We start from the raw sequence: 18143 nt of genomic DNA on the forward strand, positions 1-18143 counted from the left end.
ATTGGCACCACAACATGTGGTGAAATTTTGTATCAAATTTCATGAAGAATCACTATGTGCCAATTAGCCAATTTTTTGGTAATAAAAACAAGGTAAACTGAAGCTAATTTGCTTAAGATCTTATGAGATGCATGAATCACAGACAAGAACACTGTAAGGACAAGAAAGCATGAATCCCCTACTTCACTGAAAAGCTAAAATCCATTTGAAATCTCTGAAGAATGGGTAAAAACTTAATGTTTAGATTAAGATTAAAAGACAGAACTCCCATAAGTATTTGATGTGGAGATACACAAAACATTCTGGTTTCAATTTAATGATTTGAGCACTTAAAATATGTAATGAGCTTCTGATTATTAGAATCCATCAGATTCCTAATTCTAAATCCTGTAGTAAATCTGATGTCCAATTAGATAAAGCTCCCTTTAGAATATTTACATCTACTCTGGGCAGCATGTCTAAAATTTATCTTTTGCATATGGATCTGAACTAGTCAAAGAAAAACCTTTTTAGGACTGATGCAAGCTGATCAAATTCCAAAGTTGCATTAACTTTCTGTCATCACTGTAATGAATACTGAATAAAAGAAAAATTACAGAAAACTTCCAGTAAATAGAACCACCACCAGTATAAAGTTGTTTTAATGATTTGAAAGCTTAAACAATATATTAAAACAATAAGTATATTATACAAATGAAGACACAACTCAGTCAAAATTACACACTGACTCATTAAGCCCTGGCAATAAAAATAAACATGCTGAAGAGTCAGCAATTCACAGTATATTTAAGAAAAAGCATCCATATATTACCATCATTATAGTAGAAATCCCCAAACTTTTGGCAAGGAGGTATTAATGTCTTTGGGCCCTCAGATACAAATTGAAGAGAAATTGGTAAGAACAAGTGGGGAACCAAACTGAATGAAGCACGTGAAAGAGCACTGAAATTATGCTCCAAACAATGCTGAGAATTCTGAAGAGTGACAAGAAAAGAGGTGGACAGAGGGCAGCAGAAAGGCTTGAAAATGGCATGGAGATATGCTAGGAATTTCCAATCCATTAGTCAGGGCTTTCCTGGTGACTCATACAGTAAAGAATCCTTCCACAGTATGGGAGACCCGGGTTTGATCCCTGGGTTGGAAAGATCCCCGGAGGAGGGCATGGCAACCCACTCCAGTATTCTTGCCTGGAACATCCCCATGAACAGAGGAGCCTGGCATGCTGCAGTCCATGGGGCTGCAAAGAACTGGACACTACTGAGCAACTAAGCATAGTCAGGGACCTCTACCTTAAACAAAGTACAACAGGCAGGAAGGCCCAGATCAAATCTTCAAAGCATCAGCAAAATACATGATCAAAATCAAATGATGCTGTCATGAAAATAAATAGCAAGGAATTCCATGGATGACAGGTACAAGGAGATTCCTTGTACTTCTGTGTATGTTTGAAATTTTTCATTAAAAGTATTCTTTGACCAAGTTGGGCTTATCCTGGGAGTGCATGGCTAGTATAACATTTGAAAATCAATCAATGTAATTCACCATATTAACAGCCTTAAAGAAGAAAAACAATATGATCACCTCTAGATGCAGAAAAAGCACTTGAAAAAATTCAACATCTATTCATGATTACAAATAAAAGCTCTCAGAAAACCAGGAAGAGGAAAGAATCTCCTTAACCTGATACAGGGCATCTACAAAACCCTACACTAACACAATACTTAAAGGTGAAGGACAATGTTTTCCCCTTAATCAGAACAAGACACAGATGTTCACTTTCATCACTCCTATTCAAAATCGTAATGGAAGTTCTAGACAGAAAATGAATAAAATACATACAGACTAGAAAGGAAAAAATAAAACTATTTTTATGCCCTGATGATATAATTGCTTATGTGGAAAATCTCAAAGAATCTCCAGAGAAGCTAACAGATTTAATGATAGTTTAGCAAAGTTCAGGATACAAAGTCAACATACAAAAACCAACCACATTTCTGTATGTTTGTAATGAACAACTGAAACTGAAATTTTAAAAAAGTACCATTTAAACATCATTTAAAAACAGAAAATAATTAAGTTCAATAAAATATATGCAGGATCTGCACAATGAAAACTACAGATCCCTGATAAGGAATACCTAAATAAATGGAGAGTTATATCATGTGCAAAGGCTTGAATACTTAATATTATTATCATGTGCAAAGGTTTAAATACTTAATATTATTAAGATGTTAATTCTATCCAAATAGATCTATAGAATCAACACAATCACAGTCAAAATCCCAGGCAATATTTTCATAGAAACCTATATACTGATTCTAAAATTTATGTGTATATGGAAAGAAAATAGAATAGCCAAAACAATTCTGAAAAATAACAAAGTTGAGAAACTATACTACTTGATTTTAAGGTTCATTACAAAGCTACAATAATCAAGATTGTGTGATATTTACAGGACAGACACACAGATCAATAGACCAGAACAGAGTATACAGGAATATATCCATAAGTATATGGTAAATTGAGCTTCAACAAAGGTGCAAAGGCAATTCAATGGAGAAAAAATAAACTCTTCAACAAATAGAGATGCTTAGCAAACTGGACATCCATATTTAAGACAATTAACCTCAACTCATACCTCATAATGTATACAGATTAATTTAAAATGGATCATAGATCTAAATGTAAAATCTTTTAGAAGACACAGGTGTAAAATCTTTGTGATCTTGGGTAAGGTCAAGATTTCTTGGCTATGACACCAAAAGCATGCTCCGTAAAAAAAGTGGATAAATTAGAATTCAACAAAAGTAAAAACTGCTGCTCTGGGAAAGACACTTTTAAAAGATTAAAAAGTCAACCCACGGACTGGGGAAAAAAATTGGAAGACGTATATCTAAGAGAAGACATACTCAGAATATATAGAAAACGATCAAAATTGAATAATAACAAAACATGCAGCTAAAAATTTCACAAGAGGCTTGACAGACATTTCACAAAGAAGGTATACAAATACCTAAGAAGCACAAAAAAAGATACTCAATTTCATTAGCCATTAAGGGAATGAGAATTGAGATACCACTACATACCCACGAGAATGTCTAAAACTAAAAGGACTGGTAATACAAAGTGTTGTAGAGAATGTGAGAAAAATGGAATCCTCAAACATTGCTGGTGGGGACATAAAATAGCACAGCTCCTGTGGTAAATCATTTGCCAGTGTCTCAAAAAGTTGAACATACACTTACCACATGATAGAACAAATCCAATCCTAGGAATCTGCCTAAGAGAAATTAAAACTTATATCTACACAAAGACTTGGATGTGAACGTTCAGAGCATTTTTCATAATCACAAAAGAAAGTGAAAACAGTCCAATGTCTCTCAATAGATGAATGGGTAAACAAACTTTGGTACATCCACACAAGAGAATAACGCCTCAGAAACAAAAAGGAAAGAGCCAGTGATACATGCAACAACATGGATGAATCTCAGACGCACAATGTTAAATGAAAGAAGCCAGGCTCAAAAGGCTACATATTATATGATTCCATTTATATGGCAGTTTTTAAAAATTAAAGCTATAGGAACAATAAATAAATCAGTGCTTATGAGGCTCTAAAAGTAAAGGGGAATGATTTCAAAGTAGGTTACCAACTAGATTTAGTAAATGAAAATATAGGACAGACCCAGTTAAATTTAAATTTCAAGCAAATGACAAATAATCTTTAATGTAAGTATAGCTCATGCAATACAATGGTTCTTAAACTGTGGTCCCAGGACCACAGCTTTAGTCAAGTTCTTAGGCCCCATTCAGATCTACTACTAAAACAGAAACTCTGGGTGTGGAACTCAGCAATCTATGTTTTACAAGCCTTACAGGTGATTCTCATGCTGTGGTTTGAGAAACACTGTTCACTATACCTGTCACTGGCAAAAAAGAACCATAAGAAGCTAATATGAAGAGAAAGGGGCACATTAGCCTGTTTGAAAATCAATTTACCATCATCAAATAATAACTGAAGAGCCAAAGGGTATACAATAGAGGTTCTCTGAGAAGGGACTACAGGAGTGATCTCCAACTGAAGGCAATTTCATCCCTAGGCAACACTGGCAATGTCTGGAGACATTTTTGGTTGTCACAAGTGGAAGGAGAGGCTACTGGCATCTCATGGTTAGAGGCGAGGGATGTTGCTAAACATCCTTCAAAGCACTCTCCTAAGACAAAGAATTATCCGGCCCAAAATGTCAACAGTGCTGAAACTGAGAAAGTTGGACTTCATCAAAACATATTTTTAACCCCAAAGACTTTAAAAGATACTTTTATGAACATGGAAATAGAAAGATTAAAAATACAGTGACAAATAAAATACAATTCAAAGCATCTCATGCTAAAAATATTCAAATTATTCTGAGAAGAATTTATATAGAGAATAGTGACACAGAGCTAAAACAGCAATTTGGTGGTAGGAAGCAAGTTGGTGATGAAAACAGCAGGCTGCTTTTTTTTTTTTTTTTGGAAGTCGTATGACAGAATAAATTGGAGATCACAAGTTTGAGAACCATATGCAAATTAAAATGCATCTGTAAATACTGTATGACCAGAAAACATTCTGGCCCAGGAATCATGGAACTTGAGTCCTAGTTTTATTTGATATTAGGTAGCTGTGTAATTTAGCACAAATCACTTCCTTATCTGGGCTTCAGTCTGTCCATGTGTAAAATGAGGGGGTTAGACTACTTAAGTCATATCTAAGACCCCTTGCAGCTTTAACACACTATGTCTAGTCAAAAAAAACGAGCACAGGAAACATCCAAAGACATTTTTTTACAGGATATAGGGGGCATGGTATCATTTTGTTTCCTTTGGGGTAGTCCTGTGTTGACTTTGCTACTTTTGGCTTTTGTGTTTAAAAGGTGTTAAACAAAGCTTAGCTTTTCTTATTTATGTATAATAATTATAATAACAATTCATGTTCACTACAGAGAAACTAGAATGTACAATAAATCACTCTTTTACACTAAGTAGGAATCTGAGATGAATTATAGCAGGAGTGTGTTAAGATAGTCTAACAAAAGTCTATTTTAGTTTTGCAATTAAAAACTAAAGTGAAAATGTTCAGAAAATTAGTTATACTTTATATGCACGTTCTTAGAGAAGACTACATTATTACTAACATACTAACTGTCATGATATAAAAGAGAAAGAAACCCCATAATCCTTCCTTTGAGAACATGTATTTTAGTTCAATATGACATCAACAGTAATAAAAAATGTTGTTGTTGTTCAGTCGATAAGTTGTGTCTGACTCTTTGCACACCAGGATTCACTGTCTTTCACTATCTTCCAGGGTTTGTTCAAACTCATGTCAGCACCTATACTCATAAAATATAAACTGATACAACCATAACATCAAGACTCAACCTTCAGATGTTTTTAAATTTTAAAAATGTATAATTTATTATTGTCTTTAACAAGAAAATAAGTTAATGGGCCAAAGAAAACTTACTCAGCTTCAAGGTTTGAAGTATGACAGTCTTTATGTCATACATGTTAGTGTTTCTGCATCTATTTCAGTGTTAGAAGTATAATTTCCCAGAAGAATTCCAGTCAACAGCACTGATTTCCAAGGAATAACTTACTTTGATATGATGTACACCATTCAGTTTTCCAATCTGCTGTTCAATGGTCCAAACACAGGAACTACATGTCATTCCCTCAACAGAGATGGTGACAGAATTCACACTCATACTCAGATCCATTTTGATTTCTTCTTTACATTCCTATTAGAAACAATAAACTTATTAATATCAGCCATGGAAATAACCCTTCCTCTTACATGTACCCCAGTGTTCATTGCAGTGCTGTTTACAATAGCCAAGACATGGAAACAATCTAAATGTTCACCAACAGATGAATGGATAAAGATGTGGTACATACAGTGGAATATTACTCAGCCATAAAAAAGAATGAACCAGGCCATTTGCAGCAACATGGACGGACCTAGAGATTATCATACAAAGTGAAATAAGTCAGACAGAGAAAGACAAATATCATATGATATAATTTATATGTGGCATCTAAAAAATGATACAAATGAACTTATTTACAAAGCCAGAAGCAGACTCACAGACTTAGAGAAGGAACTTAGGGTTTTGGGGGAAAAGGTGGGAAGCAGGGATAGATTGGGAATTTGGGATTGTCACATATACACTACTATATTTAAAATAGATAACCAACAGGGACCTATTGTATAGCACAGGGAGCTCTGCTTAACAGTCTTTAATAACCTAAACAGGAAAAGAATTTGAAAAAGAATAGATACATGTATATGTATAACTCAATCACTTAGCTATACACCTGAAACTAACACAACATTGCTAATCAAGTATACTCTACTATAGAATAAAAACTTAAAAAACAACAAAAAATTTAAGTTAAAAGAAAAAGAAAAAAGAATCCTTCAACGTTCCCACCTGCCCAACTGAAAATATACTACTAATATAATACAGTTAGCATTCTTTTCTCTCACCTCATTTTACTCCCATCCCAGCTCTTTTAGGTTACCTATTCCCTTGATTTAGTGCTTTCTTCTCTTAGATATCTGTTTAGCTAACTTCTTCATCTCTTTCAAGTCTTTACTCAAATCTAATCTTCCTAACGAGTCTTACACTGAGCACCTCGTTGAAAATTGCAACCTACATCCCTTCCACACACACACATACTCTGATTCCCCTTATTTCTTCCGTCTTTTTTTCTCATTTTCATAGAACTTAAAACTTTCTAATAAGCTCCATAATTTATTTGCTATGTTGATTACTTATTATCTGTCTTCCTGTTGTTGTTTTAAAATGTCTTCATGAATTCTTTGTCACTCCTTCGTTCAAGAGATCAAATTTAACACCTTTGAATGTGGCCTCAATTCAGTGACTTGCTTCCAAATCACTAGTGGAAGTGACAAGGTGTGATTTCCAAGATAAAAGGCACTGAAGTTGGGGGGAAAAATCATTGTGGCTTGCTCCTTGTCCTCTCTCTTCAATCACCCCATCTAGGGGAAGCCACCTGCTATGTCATGAGGACACTCAAGCAGCATTATGGAGAGGCTGACATGGTGAGAAATTGAGGCCTACAATCAATAACCAGCAAAGACCCTAAGGCCTCCTGCCAATAAACAGGTGAGTGAACTGTCTTGGAAGCTGATTCTTCAGACTCAGTTAAATCTTTAGATGCCTGCAGCCTCAGCTGACATATAGACTTACAACCTCATGAGAGATCTTGGGCCAGAACCACCCATCTATACCACTCCCAAATTCATGACCCACAGAAACTGTGAGATAATAACTGTTGGTTTTTTTAAGCCACTAAATTTTGGAATAATATGTTATACTGTAATAAACTCCTCACTAAAATGAAAATTCTATGAAGGCAGCAGTCTTTTTTTTCCCACTGATAATTAGTTTGAATCACATGAAATTTCCATTTTATTGATATAATTGATATTTAACATATTAGTTTTAAGTGTATAATACAATGATTTGATATGTATATATATTGCAAAAGTACCACCAAAAGTTTAGTTAACCTCCATCACCACACATAGTTAAAATTTTTTCCTGTGATGAGAATTTTAAGGTCTACTCTCTTAGTGACCTTCAAATATACAATATAATATTGCTAACTATACTCACCATGCTGTACATTGTATCCTCAGGACTTATTTATCTTATAGCTAGGAGTTTACATCTTTTAACCACCTTCATCCATTTCACCCACTCCCTACCCCCTACCTCTGGTAACCAACCTATCAATCTGTTCTCTGTATCTATGAGTTCAGGTTTGTTCAGATTCCACATATAAGTGAGTTCATACAATATTTGTCTTTCTCTGTCTGACTTATTTCACTTAGCATAATGCCCTCAAGGTCCATCCATGTTATCACAAGTGGCAGGATTTTCTTCATTTTTATGGCTGAATAATATGTATATGTATATCACATTTTATCTATTCATCCACAGATGGACATTGGTTGCTTCCATGTGTTGACTGTTGCAAATAATGCTGCAATGAATATGGGGGTGCAAATATCTTTGAGATAGTGATTTCATTTCCCTTGGATAAACACCCAGGAGTTAGTAGATCATATGATAGTTCTGCTTATTAATTTTTTAGAACATCTATACTGTTTTCCATATCCATTTTTAAAATGTAAAACTCTTAACAAAGCTGAAAGAAAAATTCAACACTAGCTGCATCTTTCTCAGTCTTAATTTCAACTAGCACTAACTATGGAACTGTACTTTATAGTGTGATTTGATCTGAAATAGACTATTTTTGTTATTTACTTTCAAAGTTAGAGCCAAAGTTATTCCAAATGCAACACTTAACAATTCAGTTATGTCCACTAATTCTTATGAAATTAGTATTAAATTATCAATTTTTACATAGATTATAATATCCATTCAACATAAAAGAATATAGTTTATCTAACTTTTGTTTTTAATGACTTGAAACAGCCTTTATTCAAAGTAAAAAAAAAACAACAATCTCTAACAAACCACACTGCCAGTGATATTCACATTCTGGTAATCTACGACTTATAATCTATATGTAAAAATAAGCTGTCATCACCCTGAGAAACTTCATCTTCCTTCCTCTAGCTCGAGCAGCTGCTGTCAACAGGACAAAATCTGAATCTTTGAATGAATGGTAAGTGGAATAGGGAAGAAGCAGTAGAAATGAGGGCTTCCCTGGTGGCTCAGTGATAAAGAACCTGCCTGCCAATGTGGGAGATGTGGGTTTGATCCCTGGGCCGGGAAGATGCCCTGAAGAAGGAAATGGCAACCCACTCCAGTACTCTTACCTGGGAAAGCCCATGGACAGAGGAGCCTGGCGAGTTACAGTCCACGAGGTTGCAAAAGAGTTGGACACAACTTAGCGATTAAACAACAACAGTAGAAATTTAGAGGAGCCAGAACTAGCTACTCCAGCTCAAGAAGTTCTTCATGCTGTCTGAATTCTCCATTGCATGAAATTTACAATTTAAATATTATTGTATTAATGAATAGGTTTCCTGTTTTCCAAATCTTTATTATGAAAAATTTCAACACGCATAAAAGCTGAAATAGTACAATGAACATCTATCTGTATATCCTCTGCATGAATTCAACAACTGCTAACATTTTGCTGTATTTGCTTTATTTTTCTAATCTAAGTTTTAGAGATCATAATACTTCAGCATGCATTTCCAAAGAATTAAGGACTGCCGCATAACCACAATACTATGATCACAGCTAAGAAAATTAATCATTGTACATCCTTTAATACAAATTTTCTGTGTAAACTGTCCCAAATGTCCCAAGAACATCTATTCAGTTCAGTTCAGTCACTCAGTCTTGTCCGACTCCTTGCGACCCCATGAACTGCAGCACGCCAGGCCTCCCTGTCCATTACCAACTCCCGGAGTCCACCCAAACCCATGTCTGTTGAGTCGGTGATGCCATCCAACCATCTCATCCTCTGTCGTCCCCTTCTCCTCATGCCCTCAATCTTTCCCAGCATCAGGGTCTTTTCTAATGAGTCAACTCTTCTCATGAGGTGGCCAAAGTATTGGAGTTTCAGCTTCAACATCAGTCCTTCCAATGAACACCCAGGACTGATCTCCTTTAGGATGGACTGGTTGGATCTCCTTGCAGTCCAAGGGACTCTCAAGAGTCTTCTCCAACACCACAGTTCAAAAGCATCGATGCTTCTGTGCTCAGCTTTCTTTACAGCTTTTATATTTTTCCAAATCAGGATCCAGACAAGGTTCATACTCTGTATTTGGAATTATCTCTTTTGTCTCATTTAATCTAGAACAGCCTCTCTCCCATATATCTTTGCCGCTAAGTAACTTTTTGAAGAACCTAGGTCAGCTGTTTGAGACATTGTATCCTCTTTCTAAAATACAAACTCCTCTTTGAGAGTTTAAGACACTGACAGCTGGAATTACATCTCCTAAAAACTGCTGCTGCTGCTGCTGCTGCTAAGTCGCTTCAGTCCTGTCCGACACTGTGCAACCCCAGAGACGGCAGCCCACCAGGCTCTCCTGTCCCTGGGATTCTCCAGGCAAGAACACTGGAGTGGGTTGCCATTTCCTTCTCCAATGCATGAAAGTGAAAAGTGAAAGTGAAGTTACTCAGTCGTGTCCGACTCTTAGCGACCCCATGGACCACAGCCTACCAGGCTCCTCCATCCATGGGATTTTCCAGGCAAGAGTACTGGAGTGGGGTGCCAGTGCCTTCTCCACTCCTAAAAACTAGGTAAGATCAATTATTACAATAGAACAGAAGCCCAAATGAAACAGGAAAGGCAGGTAATTGTGAACAAAGAATTCTTGGGATGTAGGGCATTCGCAGGCCCAGGTTAAAAGTCCAAGGTGGGGTACTTAAGGCAAGTGTGAAGGCATTAGGGCTACCACTAGGGAGAGGGTCACTGGGAAGCACTAATATATATGAAAAGGTAAGTAGAATAATGTCTAAAACAAACAGATATTATCAAAATTTTGCTTACCATTATTCTTTTCCTTAAAAAAGAATATGCTTCCTCTTGCAGCACATGGCTGCCTGCCTCTAGGTCAAAACAGTCACACTTAGTACCTATATGGCTCAAATATGTTATGGGTCAAAATAGAGCTTTTCAGGGCTCATTCAGGTACATTACCAAAACTGACTAAAATTGTTTTATAAGAAACTGTCAAGTTCAAAAAACAGAATTGGTAACAAACTTCTGGAATACAATATACTCAGCATATGAAGGCTAGTTTACCTGGTTAGTTAGGAATGTAAAACTGAAATACAGTTTTATTTTGGGCTTTGTCTCAGGCCAAAGAGGAACTGATAGAGACTAGTTAAGCAGCAAAGCGCTTTTTAAAGTGACTGGATTATTTACCCTGGAAATGTGTGTGTGTGTGTGTGTGTGTGTGTGTTAGTCACTCAGTCATGTCTGACTGACTCTTTGCGACCCTGAGGACTTTTCCTCGCCAGGCTCTTCTGTCCATGGGATTCTCCAGGTAAGAATACTTGAGTGTCAAGCCATTTCCTTCTCCAAGGGGTCTTCCTGACCCAGGGATCAAACCCAAGTCTCTTGCATTGCAAGCAGATTCTTAATCGTCTGAGCCACCAGGGAAGTCCCGGAAATATGTATTAGGGAGCAAAGAAATTCTGAGCATGAATGAAAATTACATTAATACAGCCACTTTTCCCACTACATCCTAATTTAAGCATATCAAATCATCTATGAATAACATATATTTCCCCTGCCTTCATAATTACCTGCATTTTTCTCCAAAACTATATTTAAAGTGGGCCTTACACCCAAAACCTGACGAATTCCATCCCCTTCATACTATTTCATTTTTTCATATATTGTACATATATTTATACATAATATATAACACACAACTCACTGATTTTGTAAATATATGCTATGCCCATCTTTTGAATTTTAAAGGTCTCAAAGATAGATACAAAGTCAAGAACATCTTTTGTAACTCTCACTGCATTTAGCAGAATGACTCAGAAAACAAAGTAAGAGTATAAATAATTGCATACAGTGTCAATATCAAAGAAACAAATCTGGCATGCACCTATTAGTAATGAGGTGACCGAGAAAAAGAGCATCCAACAACACTGAGGGAAATAACTTCTAGTTATTAAAGTATTTTTAACCACTCCCTAAACACAGATGGTAATCACTATCAGTAATAGCATTTTCTAAGAGGAAGAAGAGTATTATGACTAGATCATCATCTCTGGTTTGGAAACAGAAACTGTAGAAGTTGAGTACAAACAAGCATTATATGTATGAAGTCTGATGGCTCAAAACCACTTCTTAAAGCTGATCAAAGAAGCTCAAACATTAGTTTTAAATCCACCTAAAATAATGAGTCCTCATAATTTGAGAAAGGTGTCTGGGTTCTTAATAAATTATATGGTAAAGTTAATTTTTTTGGATACAGCTCCACCTGGGTAATTTTTGATCACTACAGTAATCAAGAAAATGCAAATTAAAACTACAATGAATATCATTTACACCCTTCAGGTAGACAAAAATTTCAAAATCTGACAATACCAAAGTGTTAATGAGAATGTGGAGCAACAGGATCTCCCTTATTCAGCTGGGAGTGTAAATTAGTACAACTATTACAGAACATGGTTGGCAATATCTGGTAGAGTTAAAGATATGCATGTATTAGAACTCAACATTTTCACTCCTAAGCCTATTACCCTACAGAAAATCTCACACTGTGTAAGAAAACATGAACAAAAATATTCACCACGGGGAAAAAAAAAAAACTTTAGAAATAATCTAAATGTCTATTAACTGGAAAATGGAAAAATAAGTGGTGATATATACATCATGAAGCATGACAGAGTAGTTAAAATGAATGAAGTAAAACAATGGTTTTCACTGGGAGAAGGGAGATTTCGCCATCAAGGGACATCGGCAATGTCTGGAGACATTTTTGGTTATCACAACTGGGGTGGGGAATGGAGGGGAAAGTGCTACTGGGATATTGCTAAACTTCCTATAAAGGACAAGAAAAGGCCTCACAACAAAGAAATAGCAACAAATGGCAACAAAACAGAGACTGAGAAACTGCAAACTAGGGCTATAAGTAGCAACATGGAAAAATCTCATAAACATAGTTGAGGAAATAAAAGTTTCAGAAGGATACAAAAGCCTAAAAGTGTAAAATAATGCCAAATATTGGTTTTTTATACATTCATATATAGTAGTATTAGTTAAATTATTAAAATATGCACGGGAATAATAAACTCCAAATTCAGAAGTTTGGGGAGGCGGGAAGGGATGCAATTGGAACACAAAGGGAAACTTCAACTATATATGTAATGTTTAATTTCTTAGGCTAAGGACAGGATACCCACATATGTTACAGGGTTTCCTATACTCTTTGTAGGTCTAAGTTATTTCATTATAAGAATTTTTATTTTTTCAAAAAACCAGCTTTTAGCTTTGTTGATTTTTGCTATGGTCTCTTTAGTTTCTTTTGCATTTATTTCTGCCCTGATTTTTAAGATTTCTTTCCTTCTGCTAACTCTGGGGTTCTTCATTTCTTCCTTCTCTAATTGCTTTAGGTGTAGAGTTAGGTTATTTAATTGGTTTTTTTCCTGTTTCTTGATGTAAGCCTGTAATGCTATGAACCTTCCCCTTAGCACTGCTTTTACAGTGTCCCATAGGTTTTGGGTTGTTGTGTTTTCATTTTCATTCATTTCTATACATATTTTGATTTCTTTTTTGATTTCTTCTATGATTTGTTGGTTATTCAGAAGCGTGTTATTTAGCCTCCATATGTTTGAAGTTTTAACAATTTTTTCCCTGTAATTGAGATCTAATCTTACTGCACTGTGGTCAGAAAAGATGACTGGAGTGATTTCAATTTTTTTGAATTTTCCAAGACCAGATTTATGGCCCAGGATGTGATCTATTCTGGAGAATGTTCCGTGTGCACTTGAGAAAAAGGTGAAGTTGATTGTTTTGGGGTGAAATGTCCTATAGATATCAATTAGGTCTAGCTGGTCCATTGTGTCATTTAAGGTTTGTGTTTCCTTGTTAATTTTCTGTTTAGTTGATCTATCCATAGTTGTGAGTGGGGTATTAAAGTCTCCCACTATTATTGTGTTACTATTAATTTCCTCTTTCATACTTGTTAGCGTTTGCCGTACATATTGCGGTGCTCCTATGTTGGGTGCATATATATTTATAATTGTTATATCTTCTTTTTTGATTGATCCTTTGATCATTATGTAGTGTCCTTCTTTGTCTCTTTTCACTTCCTTTTATACAGAGTGAAGTAAGCCAGAAAGATAAAGAACATTACAGCATACTGACACATGTGTATGGAATTTAGAAAGGTGATAACGATAACCCTATATGCAGAACAGAAAAAGAGACACAGAAATACAGAACAGACTTTTGAACTTTGTGGGAGAATGTGAGGGTGGGATATTTCAAAAGAACAGCATGTATACTATCTATGGTGAAACAGATCACCAGCCCAGGAGGGATGCACGAGACAAGTGCTCCGGCCTGGTGCACTGGGAAGACCCAGAGGAATCGGGTGGAGAGGGAGGTGGGAGGGGGGATCGGGATGGGGAATACATGTAAATCCATGGCTGATTCATATCAATGTATGACAAAACCCACTGGGAAAAAAAAAAAAATAATAATAATAAAAAAATTAAAAAAAAATAAAATAAAAAAATAAAAAAAAAAAAAAAACCAAAAAAAAAAAAAAAAAAAAAAAAAGAATTTTTAAAAGGAAAATAAATGAATAAACTGGGAGGACATTGTGCTAAATGAAATAAACCAGACTCGGAAAGACAAAAACTGCATGATCTCACTTACATGTGGAATCTAAAGTCTGAGTCTTAGAAGCAGAGGCTAGAATTGTGGTTATCAGGAGCTGGGGAGTTGGGGAAATGATGTAGGATGAATAAACTCTGGAAATCCAATACACAGCGTGATGACTACAGTTAATAATACTGTACTGTTTACTTGAAATTTGCTAAAAAGAGATTTTAATTGTTCTCAAAAACAACAAAAAATGGTAACTATGTGAGGTGATGGATATGATAATGAGCTTGATTGCAGTAATCATATGACAATGTATATCAAAGCATCGCACTGTACAACTTAAATATAAACAGCTTCTATTTGTCAATTATACCTCAATAAAGATGGAGGAAGAAAGATTCTTTAAAAACACAGCCCACTTTAGGGGGAAATGAAGAAAAACTGTAGGGAATGTGCAGCAATTAAGAGAAAAGTTATCAAAATTGAAATAATTCAATAAGTGAGACTAATAATAAACTGAAACATATAAACAGACAAAAATTACCCAGTCTATTACACCAGGGCTATAAAAAAATACCCCTATTTTGTTAAGCAAACTGATAATTTTTAGCTATGCAAACAACATTGAACTAGCTGTCTCCAGAGTATGTATTTCTAAATCAAATTTTTAATTTAGTTTTTTCCTATTTGCTTTTATTTAAAATCTACTACCTCTAAATCGAAAACAAAAGGGAGAAAGTATTGGCTTCTTTATTATTTTACATAATATATCTTGTTTAAATTGCATGAACATTTAAAATGAACACATCTTACTCCTTAACTTGTTTTCAAAATATCAAGTGTCTAATCGCTTTCATCAGACAATTGTCATTATACAAACAGAAGACTAAGATTCCAGATGAAACAGGTGGAGTAGACAAATGTATGTTTCAAAACATAGTTGTTCTACTCAATTGACAATTCCCAAAACTGACGCTAGTGATAAAGAACCCGCCTGCCAATGTAGGAGATGTAAGAGACGTGGGTTCGATGCCTGGGTCAGGAAGATCCCCTGGAGAAGGAAATGGCAACCCACTCCAGTATTCTGCCTGGAGAATCCCATGGAAAGAGGAGCCTGGCATGCTACAGTCCATAGGGTCACAAAGAGTCAGACACAACTAAAGCAACTTAGCATGCATGCACAAAAGATTAGGAGTCAGAAAAAAAAAAGATAAGGAGTCAGGACTTCAGACATATTAGTTAAGGTCAAAAAAGATCAAAACATTCAAATTAGGAAAAGGCAATGTGCTCTGCTGGCTATTTTTGTGACTCCTAGATAAATCACTGCCTCTTAAAAAAGTGTTATTCTTTGTATAACTACAGATATTTCAGAGTCCTATAGCATTGCATAGTTGACAAAACATTCATATACATAATTTCACAACAATTCTGCAATATAAATAAAGTAGTAGCCTCCTTTTATTTTAAGGAAGCTAATACTCAGACTTCATTGTTGTTGTTCAGTCAATAAGTCATGTCTGACTCTTTGCAACCTCATGGACTATAGCATGCCAGGCTTCCCTGTCCTTCACTATCTCCTGGAGTTTACTCAAACTCATGATCATTGAATCGATGATGCCATCCAACCATCTCATCTTCTGTCGCCCCCTTCCCCTCCTGCTGTCAATCTTTCCCAGCATCAGGGTCTTTTCCAATGAGTAGGCTCTTCACATCAGGTGCCTGAAGTAATGGAGCTTCAGCATCAGTCCTTCCAATGAATATTCAGGGTTGATTTCCTTTAGGATTGACTGGTTTGATCTCCTTGCAGTCCAAGGGGCTCTCAAGAGCTATCGCCCCCTCCAGTGAATCATTTTGCCAGAACTCTCCACTATGACCTGTCCATCTTGGGTGGCCCTGCAAAACATGGCTCATAGCTTCACTGAGTATACTCAGACTTACATATGCTCATACAGGCAATTCAAGCTAGAGTCTAGAGCTAACAATAGCCTCAAAGGAATTAACTTAATAGGGTAATGTCTGCAAAAGGCATAAAAGAAAACCAGCCAAAGATGCTCCCATCTTTGGAGTTGAGGAAAATGCTTGAAAAAATAGTTACTCTGCAATGAACACAGGTGAGGGGACAAGTTACTCAGAAACTGAGAAACAGACCTCAAGTTACTATCTGCCTTTCTACCAGGAACTGAACATTTGCTGCCTTGTCAATAATAGACTAGAGGAAAATGTTTTTGGGTGAAACTTTTCTTGCCTCAGACAAGGCCATTTTTATCCCAGAAAAAGTAGAGGCAAATAGTTTTCAACAATTTGACATCGAAATGTGTCAACTACTTTTCAATCATATTATGGGTTAAATATGATCTTGGTGCAGTCATCTAACTTAGATTCTAAGATTATTTAGTAGCTGAAATGCTTTTTCCCCCATGAAAACAATCACCTGTTTCAAGCTTGTCAGATATAATCTGTAGGTAAGTCATGGTCCACTTGTAATGCTATAGCTCTTTTTCAGGAAAAATCCATCTTCTAATTTTAGTTCTAAGACAAAACTGTGCCCCAAACCACTGATGAAATAACATTAAATACCTATGAAAAAGAAAAACAACTGACAGTACTTAAACACTATATGCAGTAAGTTGGAAAAGCACTTATTTTATATTTGCTATAACTGATTAAGAAAAAATAAACCATAAAATAAATGATAGAGGTTTGATGAGGTTGAAAATGACAATTCAGTTTGACTAAACTTTCCAAGTATGTCATGAATTTTATAAAAACCATCACTAAAAAGGATAATAATGCTAACTACCCTACCACACATTAAAATGTTTTTAGAAGTTTTATTTTTTAAATTGGCTTATAACATTATATAAGTTTCATGTGTACAATATTACTAATGTCAGAACAGAAAGATTCTTGGTAACAGAACATAAAGTACCAGAAACAGACATGTGTGTATATATAAGAATTTAGTATATAATAAGGGAAATATTCAAATTAATGCAGAAATAAGTGGTGTTGCCACAACATACTAACCATGTGAGGTAAACATGTTTAGACTCCATATCATTTCAAAATTAATTCTAAATGAATTAAAGACTAAACTGTAAAAAAAATTAATGCTATTAAAAAGTAGATAATAATTAACAACAACAGCAACAACAAAACTTGGGGTGGGAAGGCCTTTCTAAGCCTAAGCCAAAAGCAGATAGAAAAAATTTTTAAAATTAACTTTTATGAATTTTAAAACATGTCACGTGGCAAAAAAAAACCCATGTGTTGATTCATGTTGATGTTTGGCAGAAACCAACACAATTCTATAAAGCAATTATACTTCAATTAACAAAAAATAATTTTTAAAAAGTTTTAAAAAATAAAAGAAAAAATATCCATGTAAGCAAATTATAAAAATATATATGCATGGAGTTTCTTTCTGGGGTGATGTTCTGGAATTAGGCAGTAGTAATGGTTGCACAAGTCTGCAAATACACTAAAAACCCCAGAATTACACATATAAAATTACACTGAATTTTATGACATGTAAATTATATTTCAAAAAAGCCCATATATGTAATATATGTCAGGCAATTAACAAAATAAGAGTTTTATAGTTTCTGGTTTTATGTTGAGGTCTTTAATCCATTTTGACTTTATTTTTGTGTATGGAGTTAGGAAGTGTTCTAATTTCATTACATGTAGTTAACCAGTTTTACCAGTACCACTTGTTGAAAAGATTGTCTTTTCTCCATTGTATATTTTTGCCTCCTTTGTCAAAGATAAAATGCCCAAAGGTAAATGGA

The 18143-nt window shown here is 35.2% G+C and overlaps 1 protein-coding gene across 4 annotated transcripts in view; it reads right to left on the reverse strand.

The window, feature by feature from the left end:
* Positions 1–18143, reverse strand: part of ATP7A (ATPase copper transporting alpha) — a 140776-nt gene that overhangs the window by 65900 nt on the left and 56733 nt on the right. For all 4 annotated transcript variants that reach the window (XM_061137116.1, XM_061137117.1, XM_061137114.1 and 1 more), the window contains one exon: positions 5640–5780. In XM_061137116.1, coding sequence (XP_060993099.1) covers positions 5640–5759 — 120 coding nt within the window. In that variant the 5' untranslated portion in view covers positions 5760–5780. The remainder of the gene's footprint in view (positions 1–5639; positions 5781–18143) is intronic.

The sequence above is a fragment of the Dama dama genome, chromosome X (genome assembly GCF_033118175.1).
Source record: "Dama dama isolate Ldn47 chromosome X, ASM3311817v1, whole genome shotgun sequence".
NCBI lineage: Eukaryota > Metazoa > Chordata > Mammalia > Artiodactyla > Cervidae > Dama > Dama dama.